The 23,892-nt window shown below is 47.2% G+C and overlaps 1 protein-coding gene across 1 annotated transcript; it reads right to left on the bottom strand.

The window, feature by feature from the left end:
• Positions 1-16,509: 16,509 nt before the first annotated feature.
• LOC123141773 (plasmodesmata-located protein 6) lies at positions 16,510-17,700 on the bottom strand. Its single transcript, XM_044560852.1, has one exon. It carries the CDS (start codon positions 17,607-17,609, stop codon positions 16,785-16,787), a length of 825 nt encoding a protein of 274 aa, XP_044416787.1. The 5' UTR covers positions 17,610-17,700; the 3' UTR covers positions 16,510-16,784.
• Positions 17,701-23,892: the final 6,192 nt, after the last annotated feature.

Here is a 23,892-nt window from a genome sequence, read left to right as displayed (position 1 = left end):
CAAGTTCCGACTGGCCCCGCCGTCAACCAGCATCTTGGTCACCTTGAGGTTGCGTATCATTGGTGAAACCAACAACAACAAATACCCGACCGCAGTTGTGCGATCAGGGTGGTCCTCGGTGTCAAAGATGATAGGCGTGCTAGACCACTTCAGCGGCTTCTGAGCGTCGAACGACGGCGCCGCTGCTGTGATCTCACGCGCCCACTGCTTGAGCTGGCGGTGAGAAGTATGCAGCGAGGCGCCACCATCAACGCACATGGCCTCCGTAGCCTTCTGGAACTCATGCTCGTTGGACTCGTGGTCCTCGTCATGATCATCGTCTTCTTGCTTCTTGTCGTGGCCCCGAGCGGGCCTCTTTTGCTGGTTATCCTTGCCGCGGCGGCCTCCTTGGCCGCCATGCTTCTTGCCGGATCCTTCGGCACCATCCTGACCCTTCTCCTTGTCCCGCCTCTCATACTCGGCCTTTTTTCTTTTCAGCAAGCAGCTCAACTTGTCGGCAGTTCTGGAGGTCGTGGCCCTTGGTGCGGTGGATCTTGCAATACTGCTTGTCGGAGCCCCCTGGCTTGTCGGCAGCCGCCAAGGCCCGGCAAGCGGCACACTCGGCAATCTCCTTGCCAGGGTCATCTGCCTTGGCCTTCTTGGCGGCGCCGGTGTCTTCGGATCCCTCGACGGCAAGCACGGCCTTGCCCTTGCGTTTCCTGTTGTGGCGTCGGCCCTTCTTCGTCGGGGCGGCTGTGTCTTCGTCCGTAGAGTCGGTTTCTACGCTGGCGTCCTCGCCGCGGTACTTCCTTCCCTCTTTAGCTCGGGCGCATCTATCCGCCAGAACATAAAGTTCGGCCACATCCTTGACCTTGTTCATCGCCAGCTCTTCGCGCATCTTGCAGTTGCGCACATTCTGATGGAATGCGCTGATCACGGCAGCGGGATGAACATCTGGGATGTTGTATTGCACTCGGCTGAACCTCTGTATGTACTTGCGCAGGTTCTCACCATCCTTCTGGGGAATGATGTGCAAATCGCTCGCCTGGCCATGAGCTTGGTGGCCTCTAGTGAAGGCACCAACGAACTCATGACACAGATCCGACCAAGAAGAAATGGAATCCGCCGGCAAGTGCATCAACCAGGACATGACATTGGGTTTCAGGGCCAACGGGAAGTAATTGGCAAGCACCTTGTCGTTGCGAGCTCCAGCGGCTTGCATCGCGATGGTGTAGATGCTGAGGAACTCCGACGGGTGGGTCTTGCTGTTGTACTTCTCGCCGACGTCGGGCTTGAACGTGCGGTGGGACGGCCACTGGAATTGCTGTAGCTCACGGGTAAAGGTTGGGCAACCCACCTCGTAAGGTAGGCCACCGGAGCCTCCTGGTGCTGGGTGGTCCATAGCGGGCCCCGCCCGCCTATCTGACTGGTGGTGTGTATCGCGCCGGCGCTCGATGGTGGTTCGAGCGTCTTCATGGGCTCATTCCCGAAGAACTTGGTGCTGGTCGCGTGGGTCCGTGGGTCGGATGATGCTATGGAAATGTTATCACAAGCGTCATCACGACGGATCGACACCCGCGGTGGTTGGTGTGGAGGAGGAGAGTGCACCGTTGCCGCAGCACCCCCGGCCCCTCCACCGCTGGCGTGCGGTGGTTCGATGGAGCGTCGGCCCGAGGGTCCCTCTGGTCGCGGTTCATCTTTGTTGGCGACACCGACGAGGCTCCGGATGGTGGCTCTCCACTCGTCGAGCTTTTCCGCTGCAGGAGGGAAGTCGAGGAGCAGCTGCACGCGCGCCAAAGCTTCTGCTGGCGTGGGTGGCGGCGAAAGCTGCGTGGACCGTGACGCGCTCCGACTTCTAACCACGTTAGAAGGAGATCTATCACAGCCTGGCGGCTGTGCGCCATTTTCGCCAGCACTTCGGCGGGCATGCTGGCCTCCTTCGTCCCGCGAATGATGCACAGGACTCTTCCCATGGCGGCGTCCGGGGTCACCAGCGTGGTGACGCTGCTCGTCGCGCACACCCTGGGAAGAGCGCGTTGTGGGCGCTGGCGTAGGCGTCTTGGAGGTTGTTGCGCCGCCCGTAGGTGGCACGGCGCCACCCCTGGAGGGCCCCGCGCCGCCTGTAGGGGTCCCAGCTCCGTCCTTGGGTTCGGCGACGTGCGGCCCGTCGTCTTGCGCATGAACGACGCCTCTCGCCAGGCTCTGACTGCTAGAGCGATGTTGGTGCTCGCGGGCCGCGCCTCGGGTTCTGTCCGCGACCGGCCCGCTGCTTGCCCACACCGGTACGGGCCGTCCGGCTCCGGATGAACCGATCACCGTGATCGTCTTCTTCTTGGGAGCCATGGCGATGAAGAACTGCTAGGCTAACCGCTAGACCAGATTTCCACAACCGCGCCCCTACCTGGCGCGCCAAAGATGTCGGGGGAAATCGACACCTATGGAATCACTGGGATCCCTTCTACGGTTGGCGGGCGCGGGGTTGTACAAAGAGCGGGTTGACAGGAAGCACACAAATCGTTTACCCAGGTTCGGGCCGCGGAGATGCGCAATACCCTAGTCCTGCTTTGGTGGATGTATTTGAGTGTTCATGTGTTCTTGAGCTAGCTACAGGGTGCAACTTGCCCAAAAGATCCAAATCCTTCTCCTGGATGCCTCGGGCCTCCTTTTATAGACAAAAGGGGTTGCCACAGTGGCACACAGGAGGTGGAAAGGTGTACAGTGGATGAGTCTATCCTCTGGCACCACTGGACAAACACATTCAATGCGCTGTCTACGTGCCCCTCTCGCTTTATCGGGGACGGCAAGGAAGCTTGTCCCAGCTGTCGCCGCCTCGCCTGGTTCCGACGCGCGTCCGAGCTGACGAGGCGTCGTGGCGCCACATTGGCTGGCTGCTGGGCTGGCGCGGTGGTGGAGCCTTCACGAAGGTCTGCATGCCACCACGCAGGTGCTTGCTGGGTCGGTGTAGAGGCCGCTCCTCGCCACACAGGTGCCTGCCTAGCTGGTTGAGCTAGCAGCTGCATGGGGACGGCGGTAGTGTCTTGGCAGGCGCGGGCCTAGCTGTGGTCCCGCTGATGTCCTCGGCAAGGGCCTTGCCGGGGGTCTCGTGGATTTCCTCGGCTAGGATCCCATCGAGGGTCGTCGTCTTCTGGTTCTCATCTGATCATGTGAATTTATGATCTTGACAAAGATCTGCATGCCACCACGGAGGTGCCTCCCGAGCCTTGGTCCCAATGAGGTTGATGGCGATGGAACCCTTGGGCTCAATGGAGGCGCGCTCCGTTGGCGTCAGGCAAGCCGGGGCTGCGGAGGCCGTCCCGGCAAGGGTCTTGCCGGGGGAGTCCACCTCGCCCTCTTGCCCTTCGTGTCTCTGGTCTTGGCGTTGCCTTGGCTGTCTTGTGCTCCGGCTTCCCTCCTCTGCCCTGCTAAGTGTGGCCGCGGGCGCGGCTCTGACTGCCCGTGCATAAGTAAAGGGGTCAAAAGGAGAGCTCCTACTTTTGTACACCGACAATTTCCTCTTCCTACTGTCAAGAAGAAATATGATATTTTTATTATTGGGGACGTGCATATCCCCGTTGAGGTAACCTAGTGCTATTCGAAAATTCTCCGGTTTCATGCGATTCGAAATGAGTTTGTTAACAAGACTTGATCAACCTTGTTAGTGGATTCCTTTTGATGAGCATGAGATGGATGAAGTTAGAAAGCACAACTCTCTGTACCCTCCTTTTACTTTATGTTATTTAGATTAAATAAAGCAAAAATAGTATTTTCTGTCTGTTTCCTGAATTATCCTTGCAATAAAAAATACCCCAAAAATAAAAGTTCTCCAAATGCCCCGAAATTGAAATATGATTTTTTTCTAGAATATTTGGCACTGAGAACACATCAGGGGGCCACACCACCTGGCCACGAGGGTCCAAGGCGCGCCCACCCCCCTGGGCGCGCCCCTGTCTCGTGGGCCCCACGTGTCCCCCTCCACTTATTCCAGCACCCACACACTTCGTCTTCCTTCAGAAAAAATCACTATACAGCTCAAACTCATGTTCTAGCTCGTTTTGCTGCGATTTTTGATCTCCTTGCTCAAAGCTCCACTCACGAAACTACTTTGGGGGATTGTTCTTCGGTATGTGACTCCTCCAATGGTCCAATTAGTTTTTGTTCTAGTGCTTTGTTCATTGCAAATTTTGGCTTCTTAGGTGACCCTGTTCTCGAGCTTGCATGTCAGATTTATATGGTCCCAAGTAGCTCTAATGCATGATATAGTCTCTAGGCACTTGTGGGAGTAGTTGCTATTAATCTTATTGAGTTTGGTTCACTTTTATTTTGGAGTCACTAAAAATTTCAGAAATTTTTCAGAGGAAGAAATATGTTTAGGAAAATGTACCAAGGTGGTTCTTCAAGGAAGCAAGGACCCAGGCCCGCAATACGCGAGCCAGACCATGAACTACCAAGAGAAGCCCAAGTGCGGCCTTGTGAATGGCCGTCAGAAGATTTTATGATTCAAGCAGGCATTAAAGAGGAATTTGATGCATATGTGCGTACTGCTGATCTTGAGGGCTTCGTGTCAGATAAGTGCCCTCAATACTACTCCCTAACTGATTCCTTTGTGAGAAGGTTTAAGTTTACATCATCACGCAATTCTCACATGGTCCTGTTTGATCTTTATGATAAATATTATACCATGGATTTAGAGGGTTTTAATATTGCTTGTAAACTCCCGCAGTGGGGTAGTGCTAGTGAACCTCGCAAATCTGAATATAAAGACTTTCTTGCTAGTATAACTGTGAGGGAATCTAGGGAAATCACACAAGCTACCATAGGGAGCATTCATTTTCCTGCCATACATTATTTTGCTCTCTTTATAGGTGGATGTATTAATGGTAAAGAGGAAGCCTGTCACATGTGCGTTCCAGATCTTTGTGTCCTCAGGAGTGCTGTGTTAGGAGATAAACAACATAACTTGGGGGCTATTGTTGCACGAAGGTTGCATCATAACAGTATTAGCGGAGATTAGTTTGGTGGAATTTATGCAACCCGTTTAGCTAATTTTCTTGAGGTATCCATTCGTGAAAATGATATGGAGTTGCCTCCTGCTTATCTAGATTACAATGCTATGGGTCGCAACCAGTTTATTGAGAGGAATGAACAGCCTCTTCAGTACCGACTAATCTTTGACAGATGTCGTGCTGTCCATATTGCTGCTCCCTGCTCCTACTTTCCTTGACTTTTTGGAAAAGGGGAGATACGTCATAACCAGGGAGGAGGCAAACGAGTACGAGAGGAGGGCGAAAGCAGACGCCTCCAAGCTGCAGCCCAGAGAGCAGTAGCTGCCGCATCTCAGTACAACCCCAGTTACAACTTTGGATATCCGCCAGGCCATCCGTGGGCATAGACCAACTTAGGCCAAAAGCCTAATCTTGGGGGAGTACGTATTTCTCACCGACATTACATTCATGTTCACACACTCATTCTAGTTGTCGGTGCTCATACTTTTTCATTGTACTATCCATGCTAGTTTATTTTCCTTTTAAGCTTTCTTCTTGTGTGCTTGGGTAACCTTCAGAAAAACCAAAAAAATTATTTGTAGCTTTTAGCTAGTTTACTTTCCATGCTTGTAGTGGTAGTAATTAAAAGAAAACCCAAAAAGATTTCTCGTTCTTCTTTTGCTTGTTGGGAGCTTTCCCGTGTAAATAGTTTTATTTCTTTTCTTTTCTTTGGGGTCGAGAGGAGAAGACCGTGATGAAAATGTTGAGTGGCTCTCATATGCATTATTGTTGATTTAACCAAGAGCCCATATTACCTTGTCTTCTCCCTTGAATTAAATGTCTGCAGATTCCAACTTAGTCCAATGCACGTGCACTATTATTATTATACACACCGTTCAGTCGTGCGAGTGAAAGGCAATAATGATGATATATGATGGACTGATTGAGATGAGAGAGACTGGTATGAACTCGACCTCTTTTGTTTTTGTAAATATGATTAGTTCATTGTTCCTGATTCAGCCTATTATGAATGAACATGTTTGCAATGACAATTAGAGATTATAGTTGCTCATGTCATGCTTGACTAGCTAGGAGTTTATAATGGTTTACCTTGTGTGCCAACATGCTATTAAAATGGTTGTGATGTGGTATAGTAGGGTGGTATCCTCCTTTGAACGATTCAAGTGGCTTGACTTGGCACATGTTCACGCATGTAGTTGAAACAAAATCAACATAGCCTCCACGATATTTATGTTCATGGTGAATTATATCCTACTCATGCTTGCACTCATTGTTGACTAATTTTAATGCATGTTCATGACTGTTGTCGCTCTCTAGTTGGTCGCTTCCCAATCTTTTGCTAGCCTTCACTTGTACTAAGCGGGAATACTGCTTGTGCATCCACTTCCATAAACCCCAAAGTTATTCCATATGAGTCCACCATACCTTCCTATATGCGGTATCTACCTGCCGTTCCAAGTAAATTTGTATGTGCCAAACTCTAAACCATCACATGAAATTCTGTTTTGTATGCTCGAATAGCTCATGTATCAACTAGGGATGTCTGTATCTTCCATGCTAGGTGGGTTATTCTCAAGAGGAGTGGACTCCGCTCCTAACTCATGAGAAAATGGCTGGTCACCGGGATGCCCAGTCCCATGCTCAAACCAAATCAAAATAATTGCAAACAAAACTCCCCCAGGACTGTTGTTAGTTGGAGGCACCCGTTGTTTCGGGCAAGCCATGGATTGATGCTTGTTGGTGGTGGGGGAGTATAAACTTTACCATTCCGCTTGGGAACCGCCTATAATGTGTGTATCATGGAAGATATCGAGATCTCTCGGTTGTTATGTTGACAATGAAAGTATGCCGCTCAAAATATTATTGATCTCTATTTCAAAATCGACCTCTGGCACCTCTACAAATTCCTGCTTCCCTCTGCGAAGGGACTATCTATTTACTTTTATGTTGAGTCATCATCCTCTTATTAAAAGCACCAGTTGGAGAGCACCGCTGTCATTTGCATCCATTACTATTAATTTATATTGAGTATGACTATGACGGGATCTCTTTTACCATGAATTACAATGTCTAGTCAGTCCTTGATCTTCAGAGGTGCTCTGCATTTATGTTTTGCGGTCTCACAAAGGGCTAGCGAGATACCATCTTGTTATATCATATTATTATTGTTTTGAGAAAGTGTTGTCATCCGAGATTTATTATTATTGCTCGCTAGTTGATTATGCCATTGATATGAGTAAACATGGGACCTAAGTATTATTGTGAATATGGTTACGCTACCTCTTGAGCACTGCGTTGGTTTTCCCTTGAAGAGGAAAGGGTGATGCAGTAAAGTAGCGTAAGTATTTCCCTCGGTTTTTGAGAACCAAGGTATCAATCCAGTAGGAGACCACGCTCAAGTCCCACACACCTACACAAACAAATAAGAACCTTGCAACCAACACGATAAAGGGGTTGTCAATCCCTTCATGGACACTTGCAAAAGTGAGATCTGATAGAGATGATAAGATAATATTTTTGGTATTTTTACGATAAAGACTAAAAGTAAAGAAAACAAAATAAACGATAATAGAAATAACTTGTTGACAGGAGATTAATATGATGGAAAATAGACCCCGGGGCCATAGGTTTCACTAGTGGCTTCTCTGTAGATAGCATAAGTATTACGGTGGGTGAACAAATTACTGTCGAGCAATTGATAGAATTGAGCATAGTTATGAGAATATCTAGGTATGATCATGTATATTGGCATCACGTCCGTGACAAGTAGACCGACTCCTGCCTGCATCTACTACTATTACTCCACACATCGACCGCTATCCAGCATGCATCTAGAGTATTAAGTTCATAAGAATGGAGTAACGCTTTAAGCAAGATGACATGATGTAGAGGGATAAACTCATGCAATATGATATAAACCCCATCTTTTTATCCTCGATGGCAACAATACAATACGTGTCATTTCCCCTACTGTCACTGGGATCGAGCACTGCATGATTGAACCCAAAGCTAAGCACTTCTCCCATTGCAAGAAAGATCAATCTAGTAGGCCAAACCAAACTGATAATTCGAAGAGACTTGCAAAGATAACCAATCATACATAAAAGAATTCAGAGGAGATTCAAATATTGTTCATAGATAATCTTGATCATAAACCCACAATTCATCGGATCTCGACAAACACACCGCAAAAGAAGATTACATCGACTAGATCTCCAAGAGAATCGAGGAGAACTTTGTATTGAGATCCAAAGAGAGAGAAGAAGCCATCTAGCTAATAACTATGGACCTGAAGGTCTAAAGTAAACTACTCACACATCATCGGAGAGGCTATGGTGTTGATGTAGAAGCCCTCCGTGATCGATGGCCCCTCCGGCGGAGTGCCGGAAAAGGCCCCAAGATGGGATCTCACGGGTACAGAAGGTTGCGGCGGTGGAAATAGGGTTTTTTCTCCTCTGGTGATGTTTTCGGGGTACGTAGATATATATAGGAGGAAGAAGTAGGTCGGTGGAGCTACGAGGGGCCCACGAGGGTGGAGGGCGCGCCCAGGGGGGTAGGCGCGCCCCCTGCCTCGTGGCCTCCTTGTTGATTGCTTGACGTCCACTCCAAGTCCTCTGGATCACGTTTGTTAAGAGAATCACGTTCCCGAAGGTTTCATTCCGTTTGGACTCCGTTTGATATTCCTTTCCTTTGAAACACTGAAATAGGCAAAAAACAACAATTTGGGCTGGGCCTCCGGTTAATAGGCTAGTCCCAAAAATAATATAAAAGTGTATAATAAAGCCCATTGAACGTCCAAAAAAGAATATATAATAGCATGGAACAATCAAAAATTATAGATACGTTGGAGACGTATCAGGTTAGTTCATAATCTTTGCTGAAAACTTGAATGCTGGCTTTACATATTTACAACAACAAGAGCAAACGGAGTTTGTAAAAGTTTTTCTTTATCACTTTCAGTTTGTCAACTGAATTGCTTGAGGACAAGCAAAGATTTAAGCTTGGGGGAGTTGATACGTCTCCATCGTATCTACTTTTCCAAACACTTCTGCCCTTGTTTTGGACTCTAACTTGCATGATTTGAATAAAACTAACCCGGACTGACGCTGTTTTCAGCAGAATTACCATGGTGTTATTTTTGTGCAGAAATAAAAGTTCTCGGAATGACATGAAAATCCACGGAGAATATTTTTGGAATATATAAAAAATACTGGCGAAAGAATCAAGGCCAGGGGGCCCACACCCTGTCCACGAGGGTGGGGGGCGCGCCTACCCCCCTGGGCGCGCCCCCTGCCTCGTGGGCCCCCTGGTGCTCCACTGACCTCAACTCCAACTCCATATATTCACGTCCGGGGAGAAAAAATTCAGAGAGAAGGATTCATTGCGTTTTACGATACGAAGTCGCCGCCAAGCCCTAATCTCTCTCGGGAGGGCTGATCTGGAGTCTGTTCGGGGCTCCGGAGAGGGGAATCCGTCGCCGTCGTCATCATCAACCATCCTCCATCACCAATTTCATGATGCTCACCGCTGTGCGTGAGTAATTCCATCATAGGCTTGTTGGACGGTGATGGGTTGGATGAGATTTACCATGTAATCGAGTTAGTTTTGTTAGGGTTTGATCCCTAGTATCCACTATGTTCTTAGATTGATGTTGGTATGACTTTGCTATGCTTAATGGTTGTCACTAGGGCCCGAGTGCCATGAATTCAGATTTGAACCTATTATGTTTTCATGAATATATGTGAGTTCTTGATCCTATCTTGCAAGTCATTAGTCACCTACTATGTGTTATGATCCAGCAACCCCGAAGTGACAATAGTCGGGACCACTACCGGTGATGACCATAGTTTGAGGAGTTCATGTATTCACTATGTGTTAATGCATTGGTCCGGTACTTTATTAAAAGGAGGCCTTAATATCCCTTAGTTTCCAATAGGACCCCGCTGCCACGGGAGGGTAGGACAAAAGATGTCATGCAAGTTCTTTTCCATAAGCACGTATGACTATATTCAGAATACATGCCTACATTACATTGATGAACTGGAGCTAGTTCTGTGTCACCCTATGTTATAACTGTTGCATGAATAATCGCATGTGACATAATTATCCATCACTGATCCAATGCCTACGAGCTTTTCATATATTGATCTCTGCTTAATTACTTTACCGTTGCCACTGTTACAATTACTACAAAACTGCTACTGTTACCTTTGCCACTGTTACCGTTACTTCCATACTACTTTGCTACTAAATACTTTGCTGCAGATATTAAGTTATCAAGGTGTGGTTGAATTGACAACTCAACTGCTAATACTTGAGAATATTCTTTGGCTCCCCTTGTGTCGAATCAATAAATTTGGGTTGAATACTCTACCCTCGAAAACTGTTGCGATCCCCTATACTTGTGGGTTATCAGCGGGGTATAGAGGGGTGACAGTGGCAACCGGCAGCACATTATAGGCATCGACTCAGATAGGGTGGGAGCAGCGAGGGGTGCGAGAAACACCACTGGCCTTGGTTGGGATCCTTGCGGATTCAAAAAAAATCTAGTAGATGGAAACAGAGGTGGTCCATATGAATAGGGATCTAAAGTATTTCTTAAGTTTGAGGGTTGTCTATAGACGTGATCAAAAAGTATAAATATGGTAGATGATTATTGTTCATGCTTGGAGCCTTCTCTACCCATTGATCTAACTGAATTCAGTTTTTCTATTTGTAATTTGTTTGATAATTCAAATTGCGAAGTCGATTTTCCTTGAGAGGGATCAAAGCCCCGAGCACGAGCAGGGGAGGCCATGACAGAAAACAAGTGGGAGACGGGGACATCGTGTCGGCGGCGACGGCAAGAGCTAGTCCGAGAGGCTTGATGGGTTAGGGTGCAGGACAGTCACCGTCACCAAAGAAGGTTGGTGCATAGAGGGATGGGCCGAGGCAGCGGCGACAAAGAGGATCGGTGAGGTGGTGCACAATAGTGCCCATCGGTCGTGGGTGGCAGCAGTAGTCAGTTGGGCTGGCGGTAACATGGGGAGGGAGGAAGATGTGTTTGTTGCATGGGAAAAAATATTGTGCCTAGGAAGATGAACAGTTGGCATTGGATTTCAATCAAATCCAATATCTGGAGTAGAATCTACTAAGGCTGAGATGTTTTCAAGACAACTATTCTATGGGTAGTCCCAGTAAATTCTAAAAATTGATGAAACCCCGCGTGTTGCTGCAGAAGTATGGGTAAACAATTCGGTGTGCAAATGAAAAAAAAGTAGCAAACGGGAAGAGAAGAACCTGGCCAAATAAAAATTCATGTTTCAATCAAGATAATCATGTGTGATATAGAGCAAAACTCAATATTTAGTTTCTTGAAGAAAAAACAGCAATCATTAATTTGAGAAGAATATAATGATTTAAATAGCAAGAAAAGGGTTACTATGTGTAAGCCTAGCTATTTGGTGAAAAGGTAGCCTATGGCCTCACCAAGATCAGGTAGCCAGACAAAAGAAAAGGTAAGAGTTGCATGTTCCAAGTGCCACTGAAATCAATCTCAGCAAAAGAACGGGCACATGAAAAAGAATAGCACCCCTAAGGGTTTTTTCCTTCCAAAAAAGAAAACAAAAAAGTACTCCACTGTAAATACATGGTTCGTATAAATCATTTTGTAGAACGATTGCAAAAAAGATAGAAATGACACTTCAACGGAAATAATGCTTCAATTTCTATCATAGTAATCTCATAGGAATATAATGGCAGAATGATCAATAAGCCATATGCATGGAACAACTATGGAACCTGAACAAAACAGTAATGTATAGGTCAGAAAAGCATAAACTCTCTCTTTGCACCATAACATATACTGCAAAATAATTTCAAGTTGCTTTTACCTTTGTGAAAGTAATATGGTTGAAGAAAGTCAGTATTTGAGAGAACATAGTTTCCTGAAAAGCAGATGTGTAACCTCAACATGGGACCATGTTAGATTTACATCAGCACCATCTTCTTCGCATTCCCTTTCAATGCTAAAGGCAGTTTAGTCAGAAAAATAGAAAATGCTATGACCAATGACTGTGAAGTCCTTTTGGGGATCAGAACACAACATCCAAGAAGCGCTAGTTATTATGTTCGAGTCGAATACAAGAAATCATATGAGTAAATGAACAGTAGAAGTACTAATAATATGAACTTCTTACCCACCAAATTTTGTCGAGCAAAGCTCACATTTAGTGTAGATGTTGTGGTTGACATCTATGCTAATCTTTGAGTGCCAACGCTTGGATTTGCTGAAAGAATATGATGCAGGAATTTGCATAATTAAACTCAGTTGCAGTATTTTATATATTTTACCTCATTCAACAGCTAAACACATCTCTAAGCATATCTATTGTTAGGCACATAGACAAAGAAGATGAAAAATTACATATAAAGAGGTTACAATTAGTAACACATCTATGACAATGCAGGAAAATCGAAGAAAAAATAACTCATTTTATGTTTGAGGTGAATCAATGTTTGTGGAGAGGTCGCATAATAATGGCATAACAAAGACAACAAAGGAAGAACTACGAACCTTAAGTTTATTCTCGTCATTTAACTTCTTTTTGGTCTCATAATTGTTTTCCACTTGACCTCATATTGGAATATATGATCAAATTCTTTGATTAATCAACTGCAAGAACTCTCAGCAAATCTATGTAGACACCGTATAAGAATTCAGTATTAGTATCCAGGAAGAGAGGTTGCAAATATTCACCACACTACATGTAGAAGATCTAAAACTTCAAGTATAAACAAAAATTGGTGCATTATGAGAGCACTTGACAATGTTTAGACAGACTTACCACTTGCACTCCCTCATCTTCCTAGTGAGTCCTTCTCGCTGACTGGATGCACGTTAGAGTCCTTGATCTTGTCTATCTTCTGGAACCCACTCCTGCAACAACCAACCTCCCATAAGAATCAATCGACCCAGCAAGACATAAACCAATCATAGTTTAACCATGGGTAGGTGAAATCTAATCTTAGCACGCAGGTCATAGTACAACAATTAACTTTTTTTAGTACAACTACAGAATAAATTGAGGCCAAAATTGTTGAAGAAAAAAGTATTAGGGAAAGAATAGTGCATTATTGAATCCCATTTACCAAGCTGGCAGGAACATTGGCGCCAATGATAGAGGAGTTGGGTGTGGAGGGTAGCGGCAGATGGGCGAAACCGATGTGGACCATCGGAAGTTGCCGGGCTACGAAGCCAATGAGGGGCAGCGGGGAGGCGCTGCGGGCATGCTACGACACCATCCAGGCATGACGTCTTAGCCAAGCGAAGGGTACATGGGAAATGCAGCGTCGTGGATGGGAGAAGAGGAGCAAGGAGGTGCGGCGTCATGGCCGGGTGAAGCTAAGCCGAGGCATGAGGCATGCGCGGTGTCGTGACCGGTTGAAGCTGCGGCGAGGCACGCTAGAGGCTCTACGGGCGTGCCGTCGTGCCCTTGAGGCGCGATGTCGTGGCCGGGTGAAGCGGAGGCACTAGGAAGTCATTTCGGCCTTGCGGTGATGCCATCCAGGCATTCTTTGTGGTGATGACGTTGCGCACATCAGAACTTGATTTTCGGTGGCTCGACCCAATTAAGAATGTGTGGAGGATGGGATGTGTAGATAACAACCGTGTTAGAGCATCTCTAGTATATCCTGTAAAATGCAGTACCGCATATTTCGGTTAAGGGATCCTGTAAAACGATTTTGCAGTAGCGGGAAGGCACGACGGAATAGATCCGGTATACAATACTGCATAATCTAAACTTAAACTACGCGCCACCATAGTTCATCAGAGTTCATCACACATTCAAACACATAAACTTAAAAACATAGTTGATAAAGCTAAATAAATCTAAATAAAGCTAAATCTAGACTACTCTAGGGCTTGACATTGAAGTAGTACTCGGTCACGGACTTGTACAGAGTGTACGCGAGCTGGTACCCATCCTTGGTCGCCTCGATCCTCACGGCGGAGCCTACGCGTCCTTCGCCTCATGGAGCTCGATCTTCGCCTCATGGAGACCCTTGGTGGCTAGCCAAAGGGCCTTCCTAATCTCGTCAAACTTGCTCCACACCCTCCGACCGCTGCTGTCGCAGAGGGCACCACACTCCTTGGCCTGCTTCGAGCACCATGCCTCGACCGCCGGGCGGCTGGAGCTGCCGGCCTCGGCGTCGTGGCGGGCTCGCTTGTGTGGCAGTGAGTCATCGCTGCCGTCGCGGGCACCATGCCCGTGACCTCTGCTCGACATGGATCGACTCGAAAAGTGGCGGCGTGTGCTAAAACGGTCGCCAGAGAGGGTGTACTTGGCGCTGGAGCAGGGAGTATTTGTGGCAGAGGCGGGTGGGGAAATGCCGGATAGGAACCCTAAATCGGCCGGATCCGATAAATATAGAGGCGAAGCCAGGGTCGTAGGAGCCGGGATTTTTTTACCGGATCTGCTCGGGCCAATAAATCATGTTAAACTATCTGTATTATAAGGGCCGGTGAGGTTTTAAAGGATCTGGTAGAGATGCTTTTAGATGCATCTGGACCCTTCGACTACCTCGTATGTTTAAACAGGAGAGAAGAGCTTTGACTGCCTCGTGTGCATGGAAGATGAAGAGAAACAACTAAGGGTGACTGTGTAGTAAACAAAAGTGGTTCTACACGGAGAGCAAACAATTTGAGCGATGACGGTTGCATTCTGTGTAGTAAATAAAAGTGGTACTACACAGAAGAGCAAACAATTTGTGAGATGGCCGCATACTAAGTAGAAGTTGTGTGGCATGCTTTATTGAATTTTTTCCGAGGTGGCATATGTGGGACATGTGTGATGTTGTGGATGTGTTGCATGTTCAGGAGAAATAAAATAGTGAGGATGAAGTATTTAGTTATTATAGATGTATGTCCTGGTGCCGGTATTGTACGATCAATGTTTTAATCCGCTCGTCCTAGGATGCGTTTGGTTACTCGCATTGATTTTGGGCACTTTGCATTTGTGACCCAACTCTGCCTGGCTGAGTGAATACAGGTCAAAAACCAAGTTTTGCATATTGTTTGTTTGCCTACATCCTCTCTAGCTTGGCTGAGAAGCAACATCAAAACTTGTGTTTGGTTGTCTGCCTGTTCTACCTAGATGGAAAGAGGTGTTGTTTGGTTACACACAACACAAGGGAGGTGGTAACGTCCTCTAGGATTGGTGAGGTTACCAATACACGCACACACAATAGAAACATATATCGCGTAACTATAAGCATAATCGTAAGCATATACCATAAGAATAAGCACAACCAAAACCATGAGCATGGTAGTTCAAACATAACATCACAACAAAACAAAATCTTCAAATTCAATTATCATAGCATAGATAGCCGCGATCCCATCCTAACAATGTCAGCAGTAGCAGCACCCTCATCATTACCTTGAGAATCTATGTCGAATGCTTTCTGGTGCTGCAAGCAATTCGCCACAATCTGAATGCTCTGGTCGTTGAAGAAGAGGACCCTCAAGTTGGCGGGGCTCACCAGCTTGAAGGTGAGAAGGCTCTCGATCCTGATGCCGTGTGCTACACAGAAGTCGGCGCAACCCTTATCCAGGGTGAGCCTGCCGTTCATCGTCTTTCAGGTGCGGTCGTTGTTCGTCGTCAGGCTGAATTGCTCTGGGACGGCGACGAGGTACTTGATGAAGGCAGAGGGCATCTGTAAAACCTTCAACTTAGGTCCAAAGACGGGCTTGCACAAGTGCGTCGGGCGGGCGGTGTGGCTGCTGGTGCTCATTCTTTTGGCCTATAAAGAGAGCTAGCCAATCCCTCAAAAAAAAAGAGAGCTAGCCAATCGATGAGGACAAGGACGGCCAAAGAGAAAGGCAGCGTTGGAGCAAGTTGGGCCAATCATAGCGCAAACTGGTGCACATCCTGCGATCACCAGCCTTCCCTGTTTCGCTTGCACAATCCAGCAAAGAGCCTAATTTCCTATGCCGGCACCGGCAGTGTAACGGTCGCAGCGAGCCATCGTGTTAACTTAATCCAAAGTATTTACATGTCTGCCTGCCTAGTGAACGGTGAAAGAAGGGTTAGAAAACTAGCCCCAAAAGCTTACCAAAGACAAGAACCACGCGACCCACTAACGTTGTACAGTTGGGTACCAGAGATATCCCCTCCATTCTTTCAAGTTTTGGTGGCGCAAAAGCTGAATCATTTGAATCCACTTTGCGATATACTACTGTGCTAAAATTTGAGATGAGCTTAGTGGCGCCTATTAATAAAGGTATCCCACGTCAAAAGCAAAGGTAAAGCCGGACAAAATTAAAGCTCTTTTTTATCCGCACTCTGTCCTGGTGTGCCTGTGGCATGCATATGCATGCCTGCCTTTGAGAGCGCAAGCATGATGAGTCGCTTCACGAAGTCCTTGCATTCCTTCTATGTGCGCACAAAATTATTGTTGACTGTACTTTGGACTGTGGAATTATAAGAAATTCTGAATGATTTTCAGGCGGTTGTTTTGGTTACCATAAACCATTGAGATGCTACGAGAGAAGCATACATGGATGCACGGGTACGTGCTTGTTGGAAGTTGCAATTACGACTAAATATAGCAAGTAAAACAATGCTTCATCAGATCAGATTTACAGTTAAACACTTTGGAAACCCGGCTAAGTTACAACTTATACGTACGAACATGATAGTTTTGCTACACACAAGAGCAAAACTACACTGTATGTAATTCAATACGCGACATACATGTTGGTGTTGGCAATAACACAGCATAGCTAACATTGATCTCAACCCCATGCAGCAACCGTAACTAGACGAGTAGAACTGAAAAGTAGGCCAACGAAGCGAAGAAACCGCCGACGGCGAGAGCCAGCCGCTCACCGTTCATGCGCGGCCCAAATCCGTATCCATTTCCCGAGCTTGCGCCGCTGACGAAGCCGCCACCGTTGGACCAGAAGCGCGCGTAGCACTTGCCGAGGTACACTTCGCCGGCGGAGGCGTAGCCGCACCCGGCCTTGAGCTGCGCGGCCGCGGCCGAGACGCAGTCGGAGCAGGCCTTGGCGTCGAGGTCCCCCACGCACTGCGACATGGCCTGCACGCCCCCCGCTCCGCCGGCGCGGTAGCCACCCCCGGCGGGCGCCACCGAGGACGCGAGCCCTCCGAGCGCCGAGTCCCTCATGGCGGCGCCGCCGGCGTCCCCGGGCGAGCCGCCGCACTTCTTGAAGAGCACGGCCGTGTTGGGCTTCCCGACGAACGAGTCGTTCCCGTAGCGCACGAAGCACGAGCGCAGCTGCACGGCGCCGCCGGCGGACCAGGAGCAGAGGGAGGAGAGCCTGGAGATGGCGGAGCGCACGCAGCCGGTGCAGACGGAAGCCGGGAGGTCGGAGCGGCACTGGTAGAGGCCAGCCACGGGGGGTAAAGCCGAGGGGGAAGTGATGTTGGCGTAGGGGGCGTAGGGCGCGCTGTTGGCGAGGGATGTGAGCACGGAGTCCACGCCCGACTCGTACTGCGTCCCGGCGTCGTAGCGCCCCTGCGAGCAGCCGGCGTACACGAACGCCGAGTTGTCGTCCGCGCCGGCACGGAGCAGGAGCAGGGAGAGGACGGGGAGGAACGTTGCCGTCGCGCGGGCAGCCATGCTTCTGCTTCGTGCTCTCGCCACACCAGCGCTTGTGTCCAGTGAGCTTGTGAGTCGTGACTGGAATTTTAGGAGCGAAGGGAGTGTGTGACAGTGCGAGGAAGCATTGCGCTTACGGGACGTATTTGTGGAGAGTGTAGTGGGCTTATTTCGGAAAGGTAGAGTCCCAAAGCGTTAAGAAGGCCTGAACGGCCCATGTTATGTTTTGCTTAGCCCTTCTTAAGAATGCAAGTCAAAAGGCTGGACAGTTCATGGATTTTGAAAATGTTCATCAATTTTTAAAAAAATTCTTCAAATTTTAGAAAAAGTTCATCAAACTTAAAAACTTCATAAAGTTTGACAAAAGTTCACGAATTTGAATGAAAGTTCATGGATTTTGGAAAAAATATTCATGAATTTGAATAAAAGTTCATCTATTTTGAATAAATGTTCACGAATTTGAATAAAAGTTCATGGAGTTTGGAAAAAATGTTCATCGATTTTGAAGAAAAATCTCATAAATTCTAAAAGAATCCATGCATTTAAGAAAAAAGTAAAAGGAAAAAAGCAAGAAAACGGTAAAATAAAAATGAATAAAAACTTCCAGGAAAAAAACCCATGAACTGGATAAAGAAATATAAGAAAATAAAAACAATTATTTCACAACCGGATGGATAGCCGAGTGGTTAGTGCGCATGCCATCGAACGCTGAGGTTGTGGGTTCGAGTCCGGTTGGCTACAAAATGCACGTTAACAAGCGCTGAAGGCGCTGAATAGAAAATGCCGGTCCGATCATGCATTGGTGTGGCAAGCTGAGGTTGTGGGTTCGAGTCTAGTTGGCTACAAAATGCACGTTAACAGGCGCTAAAGGCGTTGAATAGAAAATGTCGGTCCGATCATGCATTGGTGTGGCAAGCTGAGGTCGTGGGTTCGAGTCTAGTTGGCTACAAAATGCACGTTAACGGGCGCTAAAGGCGTTGAATAGAAAATGTCGGTCCGATCATGCATTTATGTGGTCTGTGCCCAGACCTGGCCATATGGGCAGGCATGGCCTGACACGCCTATAAAAAGGCATGTGCCAGCTTTAATCCCCCAGTTGTGGGCCGGCACGTGTCCAAATGTCCCAAACAACTGTAAAAACCGGGAAAACAACCTATAAAGACCAACAAAGCCGTAAAAAGGCAGAAAATTCCAAGTTAAAATGGCTAAAGCAGCTCTAAAAAGGCCTAATAATTGATCATATAATCTGTGCTTATGAATGCTTACACTTCAAGAAGAAGAACACGACGGAAAAAAAACATTGTGCTTTGAAACCTTATATGATGAAAACCTATCATAGGGTAGAGTGGGACTATTTGAAGGCTATCATGCTTAAACTTGGTTGATATTGTCATGACTATGGTTTCCTTGATAAGATTCTCAGTTTTGTTCAATGGGAAGAGATTATAAGAGTTTAAGCTTTCGAAAGGTATTCCACAGGGGGGACCCTATTTCCCCATACCTTTTATTTTTAGCAGCAAAGGGCCTTTCGCACCTCTTAAAATAAAGAAATCAGTCATCCAATTTATGCGGACTTCAAGTTTTCGCCTCATGCACCACATGTTAACCACCTATTATTCGCATGTGTTAGCCTGTTGTTTTTCAAAGTAAACAGTGATGGGGCGGGAGAGGTGCACCAAATCGTGGATATTTATTGCATGGCTACTAGACAACACATTAACAATGATAAGTAATCTATATATTTTGTAAGGGCTGCCCGGTAAATATACGCGGGGAAGTGAAAGGAGTATTGCAGGTATCAAATGAAACATTAAATGTGAAATATCTTGGTATGCCATCTCAGGTGAGAGTTTCAAAAAATGGTGCTTTTAAGTATCTTACTAATTGTTTATGGAGTAAAGTCCAAGGTTGGATTGAGAAACCATGTTCACTACTGGAAAGGAGGTCCTGGTGAAAGTTGTTGCACACGCAGTCCCGGTGTATTCAATGTCTTGTTTTAAACTACCACGGGGGCTTTGTGAACACCTCAATATGCTGATTACAAAATTTTGGTGGGGCGGTGAAGAAGGACAATGGAAGCCAAGTTGGGTATCATGGGAGGTGATGACACAACCAAAAGGGATGGAGGGCCTTGGTTTCAAGAATTTTGAGCTTTTTAATCTGGTGTTGCTGGCAAGGCAGACGCGACGCATCCTGCAAAACCTTGAAATCTTGAGTACGAGAATTTTGAAGTCTCTGTATTTCCCTTCATCATCTATTCTATAGGTAGAAGTAGGAAGCCACCCGTCCTCGGTTTGGGGAGCTATACTAGAAGGGAGGGACATCCTTTTGCAAGGATTGATTCGGCGGATAGGCAATGAGGAAACAACAGAAATATGGAACCACAATTAGTTATCTAGAGCTAAGATGATGAGACCGTGTTGCGGCTGATCCTTCTCATTTTGTGTTTGAGTTGATTGATGTAACAGCCCCAAAATTGGGTTATCAATTTTTGTGCTGTTATTCTCTCCTGGCACTCATTTTCAAAATTTTCTCCTGAGTTTGCTGGATGACCCTGAGAAAATTTTGTCATTTCCAACCTTTCAAAATCCTGCTCATGTATTTTTCAGTGGGCAAGACCTCATTTGCATCAGCTCAATTCCTCTTAATCCCTAATTCCAAATTTTTGGAATTTGGATATGCCCTTGTGATTACAAAGGAGCCACCATTTTCCTTGTTCTGTTGATCCTCCCAATTGATCCGAGAGATCATCCTATCTTTCATAACCTTGGATATGCAAAAATATTGCTAAGTCCAATGCAATATTTTTGAATTATGATTTATTCCTTTTCTTGCCTTTCTGAGGAATAAAATCCAAAGGCATATCTAGCCATCTCCTAAATTCATGAGAATTGGTGGAGTTGATGCTTATGCCTAATCCGAGCTCTGGCGAGTATATTGGCCATAATTAAATAAGGAAAATTGACTTTTCCTATTTAATGCCAATATTGCATTTCTGCCAATTTCCAAAGGAACTACTATTTTTATAGCAGAGAAAATTCCCACATAAATTGTGGAGCTTGTCCTTGCTATATAATCATTAGTTCCATCCTAATATCATGATTCCACAGTTCAAAATTTGGCACATGATCCAATGCAAGTTTCCGCCTTCTCTGAAATTTTGCAAAGGAAGTGCTTTATTGCTAAGTCCAATTGAGCTGAAATTTGGCAGGGTGTTTAACATTGTTAAATAACCCATGGATACCAAAGATGAGCTCAATCAATTCAACCTAGCTCCCTGTGCAATTTTTAAAAGTTTCTGACCAGAACACAAGTTTGTGAAGGAAGTACCTTCATAGTGTTTTCAAATGGGATGAAACTTTTCCATCCTCTCGAGTATCTCAAATCATTATCCTCCACCCAAATTCAGTTAATTTCATTGAACTATGTGAGCACAGGAGCAATTCTTGTTTTATGTCCAAATTTTCAGTTTGTGAAGTAAGTGTATTTTATCTTGCTCCATTATGGCTGATAATTTTTACAGGTCTTCTCCTACTCATATAACCTATCTCCACAAGATTGTGGCTCATTTCACTTGACCAATTGCCTTGAGGATTTTTTTGAAGTTTTTGGACAGAAATGGTAGCTGTGAAGGAAGTACCATTTTGGTGAGTCCATTTGGTATGAACTTTTTACAGCATCATGGTATGTTCAAATCATCAGGCTTTGCCATGTTATAGCGCAATCCATCACTCCTAGTGAGTGTTTCATCATGATTAAGTTTCTGGGTCAGTTTTGGTGGTTGTACAGCAACTATGGTAAATAGTTGTCCATTTTACCTCAAAACTCCCAGGACCGTAGTCCTTTCTACCCCAAGCCTCCCGGACATCAAGTTTACCATTTACCCTCTCTGGTTTAATCTCTAGGATGTTGCCAAGTTTGCAACAGCAAATTTGTGGAGCTTGTTTCACTCATCTCCATTTGTCTCTGCCCGATCTTTCACCATGGTAACACTCCACGCTGGAAGGACTTCGCGGTAGACATGAACTTACCTCAGTAAAAATTCCAGAGCGCGCCATGCCAGTGGTGACTACGAGGGCAGCCAGCCAAAACGGTGGTCTAGCCACTGTTCGCGTCGGCATCGCTGCTCCGACCAGCTCTGGCCTCGCCATTAATGCCCAATAGCTCCCCCTCGACGTCGTCTTCCCCCTCGACCTCTGGCCCCCTTCGTTTTCTTCTCAGGCGAGCCGTGCCAACGCTCGAGCAGTGCGTGCCCGTGAGCTCGTCCTCTTCCTCGCCGGTGTCCGCTTCCTCCTCTTGTCCTCGAGCCTTGCTCGTCTCCGTGAGCCTCTGCGCCGCGTCTGCTCCCTCCTCGTCGCCTTCCCACCGATTCCCATGAGCTTTGGCCGCGCCTGCCGACACTGCGCCCCTCGCCGGCGCACGGACACGTCGCCTGCCGCGTGCCACCTCCTCGAGCCCTCCCCGCGGCTATATAGGCAAGCCGCGAGCTCCCTCGCAGTCCCCAACCACCCGCAGCTCTCTCCCCCTCGCCTCGGAGCCTCTCCATCCCCTCCCCATCTCCATAGCCGCTGCCTCGGCCTGCTCAAATTTGAGCAATGGCGGGCGGGCCTCTCCCTCTCTCCTCCACCAGCAGCCTCCCCGGAGCCCGTAGACCGTCCCCACTCCCTCCCCTTAGCGTCGGAGTGCCCTGTGGCCGCGCCCCTAGAGCCACTACCGCCGCAGTGGAGCTCTCTGCTTCCATGGCCGTCACGGCTGTGGATCTCCCCAGCGCCCGTTTCCCATCAGGATGGACGCGGTGTCCCTCCCTGACCCCGCCGTCATCTTCGCCCTGGTGGGAGGTGGCTGGAGCCGGTCGGCCCGTCGCCGGTCACGCTTCTGGCCTCGCCTCTTCTGTGCCGGCGGGCCCCGCGCCTTTCCCTGACCCCACCTGGCAGCGACTCTGGCGCCCGGCCCCGCCTCTGCCGTGTTGACCGATCCTGCCCGCGTGGATAAGTGGCTACGCCCCGCCGCGAAGCCGCTTTCCCCACGCGAAAGCGCCTTTCGGGAAAGTACGCTTTCAATCTCAGAAAGCGCATTTCTCCTCTCCTTCGGCCAGGAATACGTTTCCCTCTCTGGAAAACATATTTTAAAAAAACACGTTCTGTTTAAACTATCAGGGACCTGTTTGTAGAAGTATTTTTACAGACTAGTCCCTAAGCTTTAAACGTCCGTATCTTTTTACCCGTAACTCCGAATAAGGTGATTCCACGGCTCACGTTCTCTGTTCGTCGAGCACTTTCCGTTGGTATCATTTTCATAATATTTTCACATAGTGAAAATGACCTTTTTGCCCCTGCCCGTAAATAGCCCCCTTCGAGAAGGAACTGTTTCCGGCAAATCTTTTCGCGATCATTTCGCACTTCTTCCCAGAGTATTTGTCGACCCCCAGGCAAGCCAACCTCTTATCATGAGCCCCGAACTTGCATGTTGACTTTGCTTGCACCTTGTGTGTGCGTAGTTGCAGTTGTTTCATATCGTTTTCATCTGCAGTTATTCCTTTATGCCTGTCATGCATGCTTGCGTTTTCATGATATCTTTTGCCATGCTAATTAAAATGTTGTTATTGATAATGCCATGTCACTACTCTACTTTATTTGCATGTCATCGTTATAAACTGTTATGAGGATTGTAATGCACCGTTGATATACTATTGTCGTGTCCTTTATGTTATAGTTGTGCACTTGAGGAGTTCAATATTTTGTTCGTGCATTTGTATGCGGCATGTTGCACTCATGTTAAATATGTTCATGATGATGGAGAAGGAAATAAAATGACTTAATAATAACAAACCTCCTCCGTCATCGATGGGATCGAGTCATAGTGCCGCCAAACCGAACTTTTTCAGTGCAGCCACATTTTCCTTTTTGGGAAGGCCTTAATGCGATCTATTGTCGTGCCTCTCGTCGGTGCCTCCAACTAGGGAAGGTTATGGGCGTGCTTACCCTGATCAGGTAAGCGGACATAACCTTGTGTGCTCGTTTTTGAGATTTTGGTACCAGTCCCCGAGTGGGAGTGTCCCCGAGTGGGAGTTGACCACAACGGTGGTCGGGGTGTCTTTGGTATACGGGGCCACCCAGGACCAGCCCGTTGGGGATTGGGTCGGAGTGGCCGGGAGAGCGTCATGGCAGTAGGTTGGTTTCGTCGGAATGCCGTTGGTCCACCCGAATGGGATGACGAGGCCATGGGTTCCATGGTGTGGGTACAGTGTGCTACCTCTGCAGAGTGTATAAAGTCTATCGATAGCAACAGTTCATAGTAGGTCCCA

This window comes from Triticum aestivum, chromosome 6D (genome assembly GCF_018294505.1).
Source record: "Triticum aestivum cultivar Chinese Spring chromosome 6D, IWGSC CS RefSeq v2.1, whole genome shotgun sequence".
NCBI lineage: Eukaryota > Viridiplantae > Streptophyta > Magnoliopsida > Poales > Poaceae > Triticum > Triticum aestivum.
Note: the sequence above shows the minus strand (reverse complement) of the source record. Positions and strands in the feature narration are given on the sequence as shown.

What these genes read in the sequence shown, in the direction of transcription:
- LOC123141773 (XM_044560852.1), bottom strand. Translation starts at nt 17,609, where the DNA reads ATGGCTGCCCGCGCGACGGCAACGTTCCTCCCCGTCCTCTCCCTGCTC.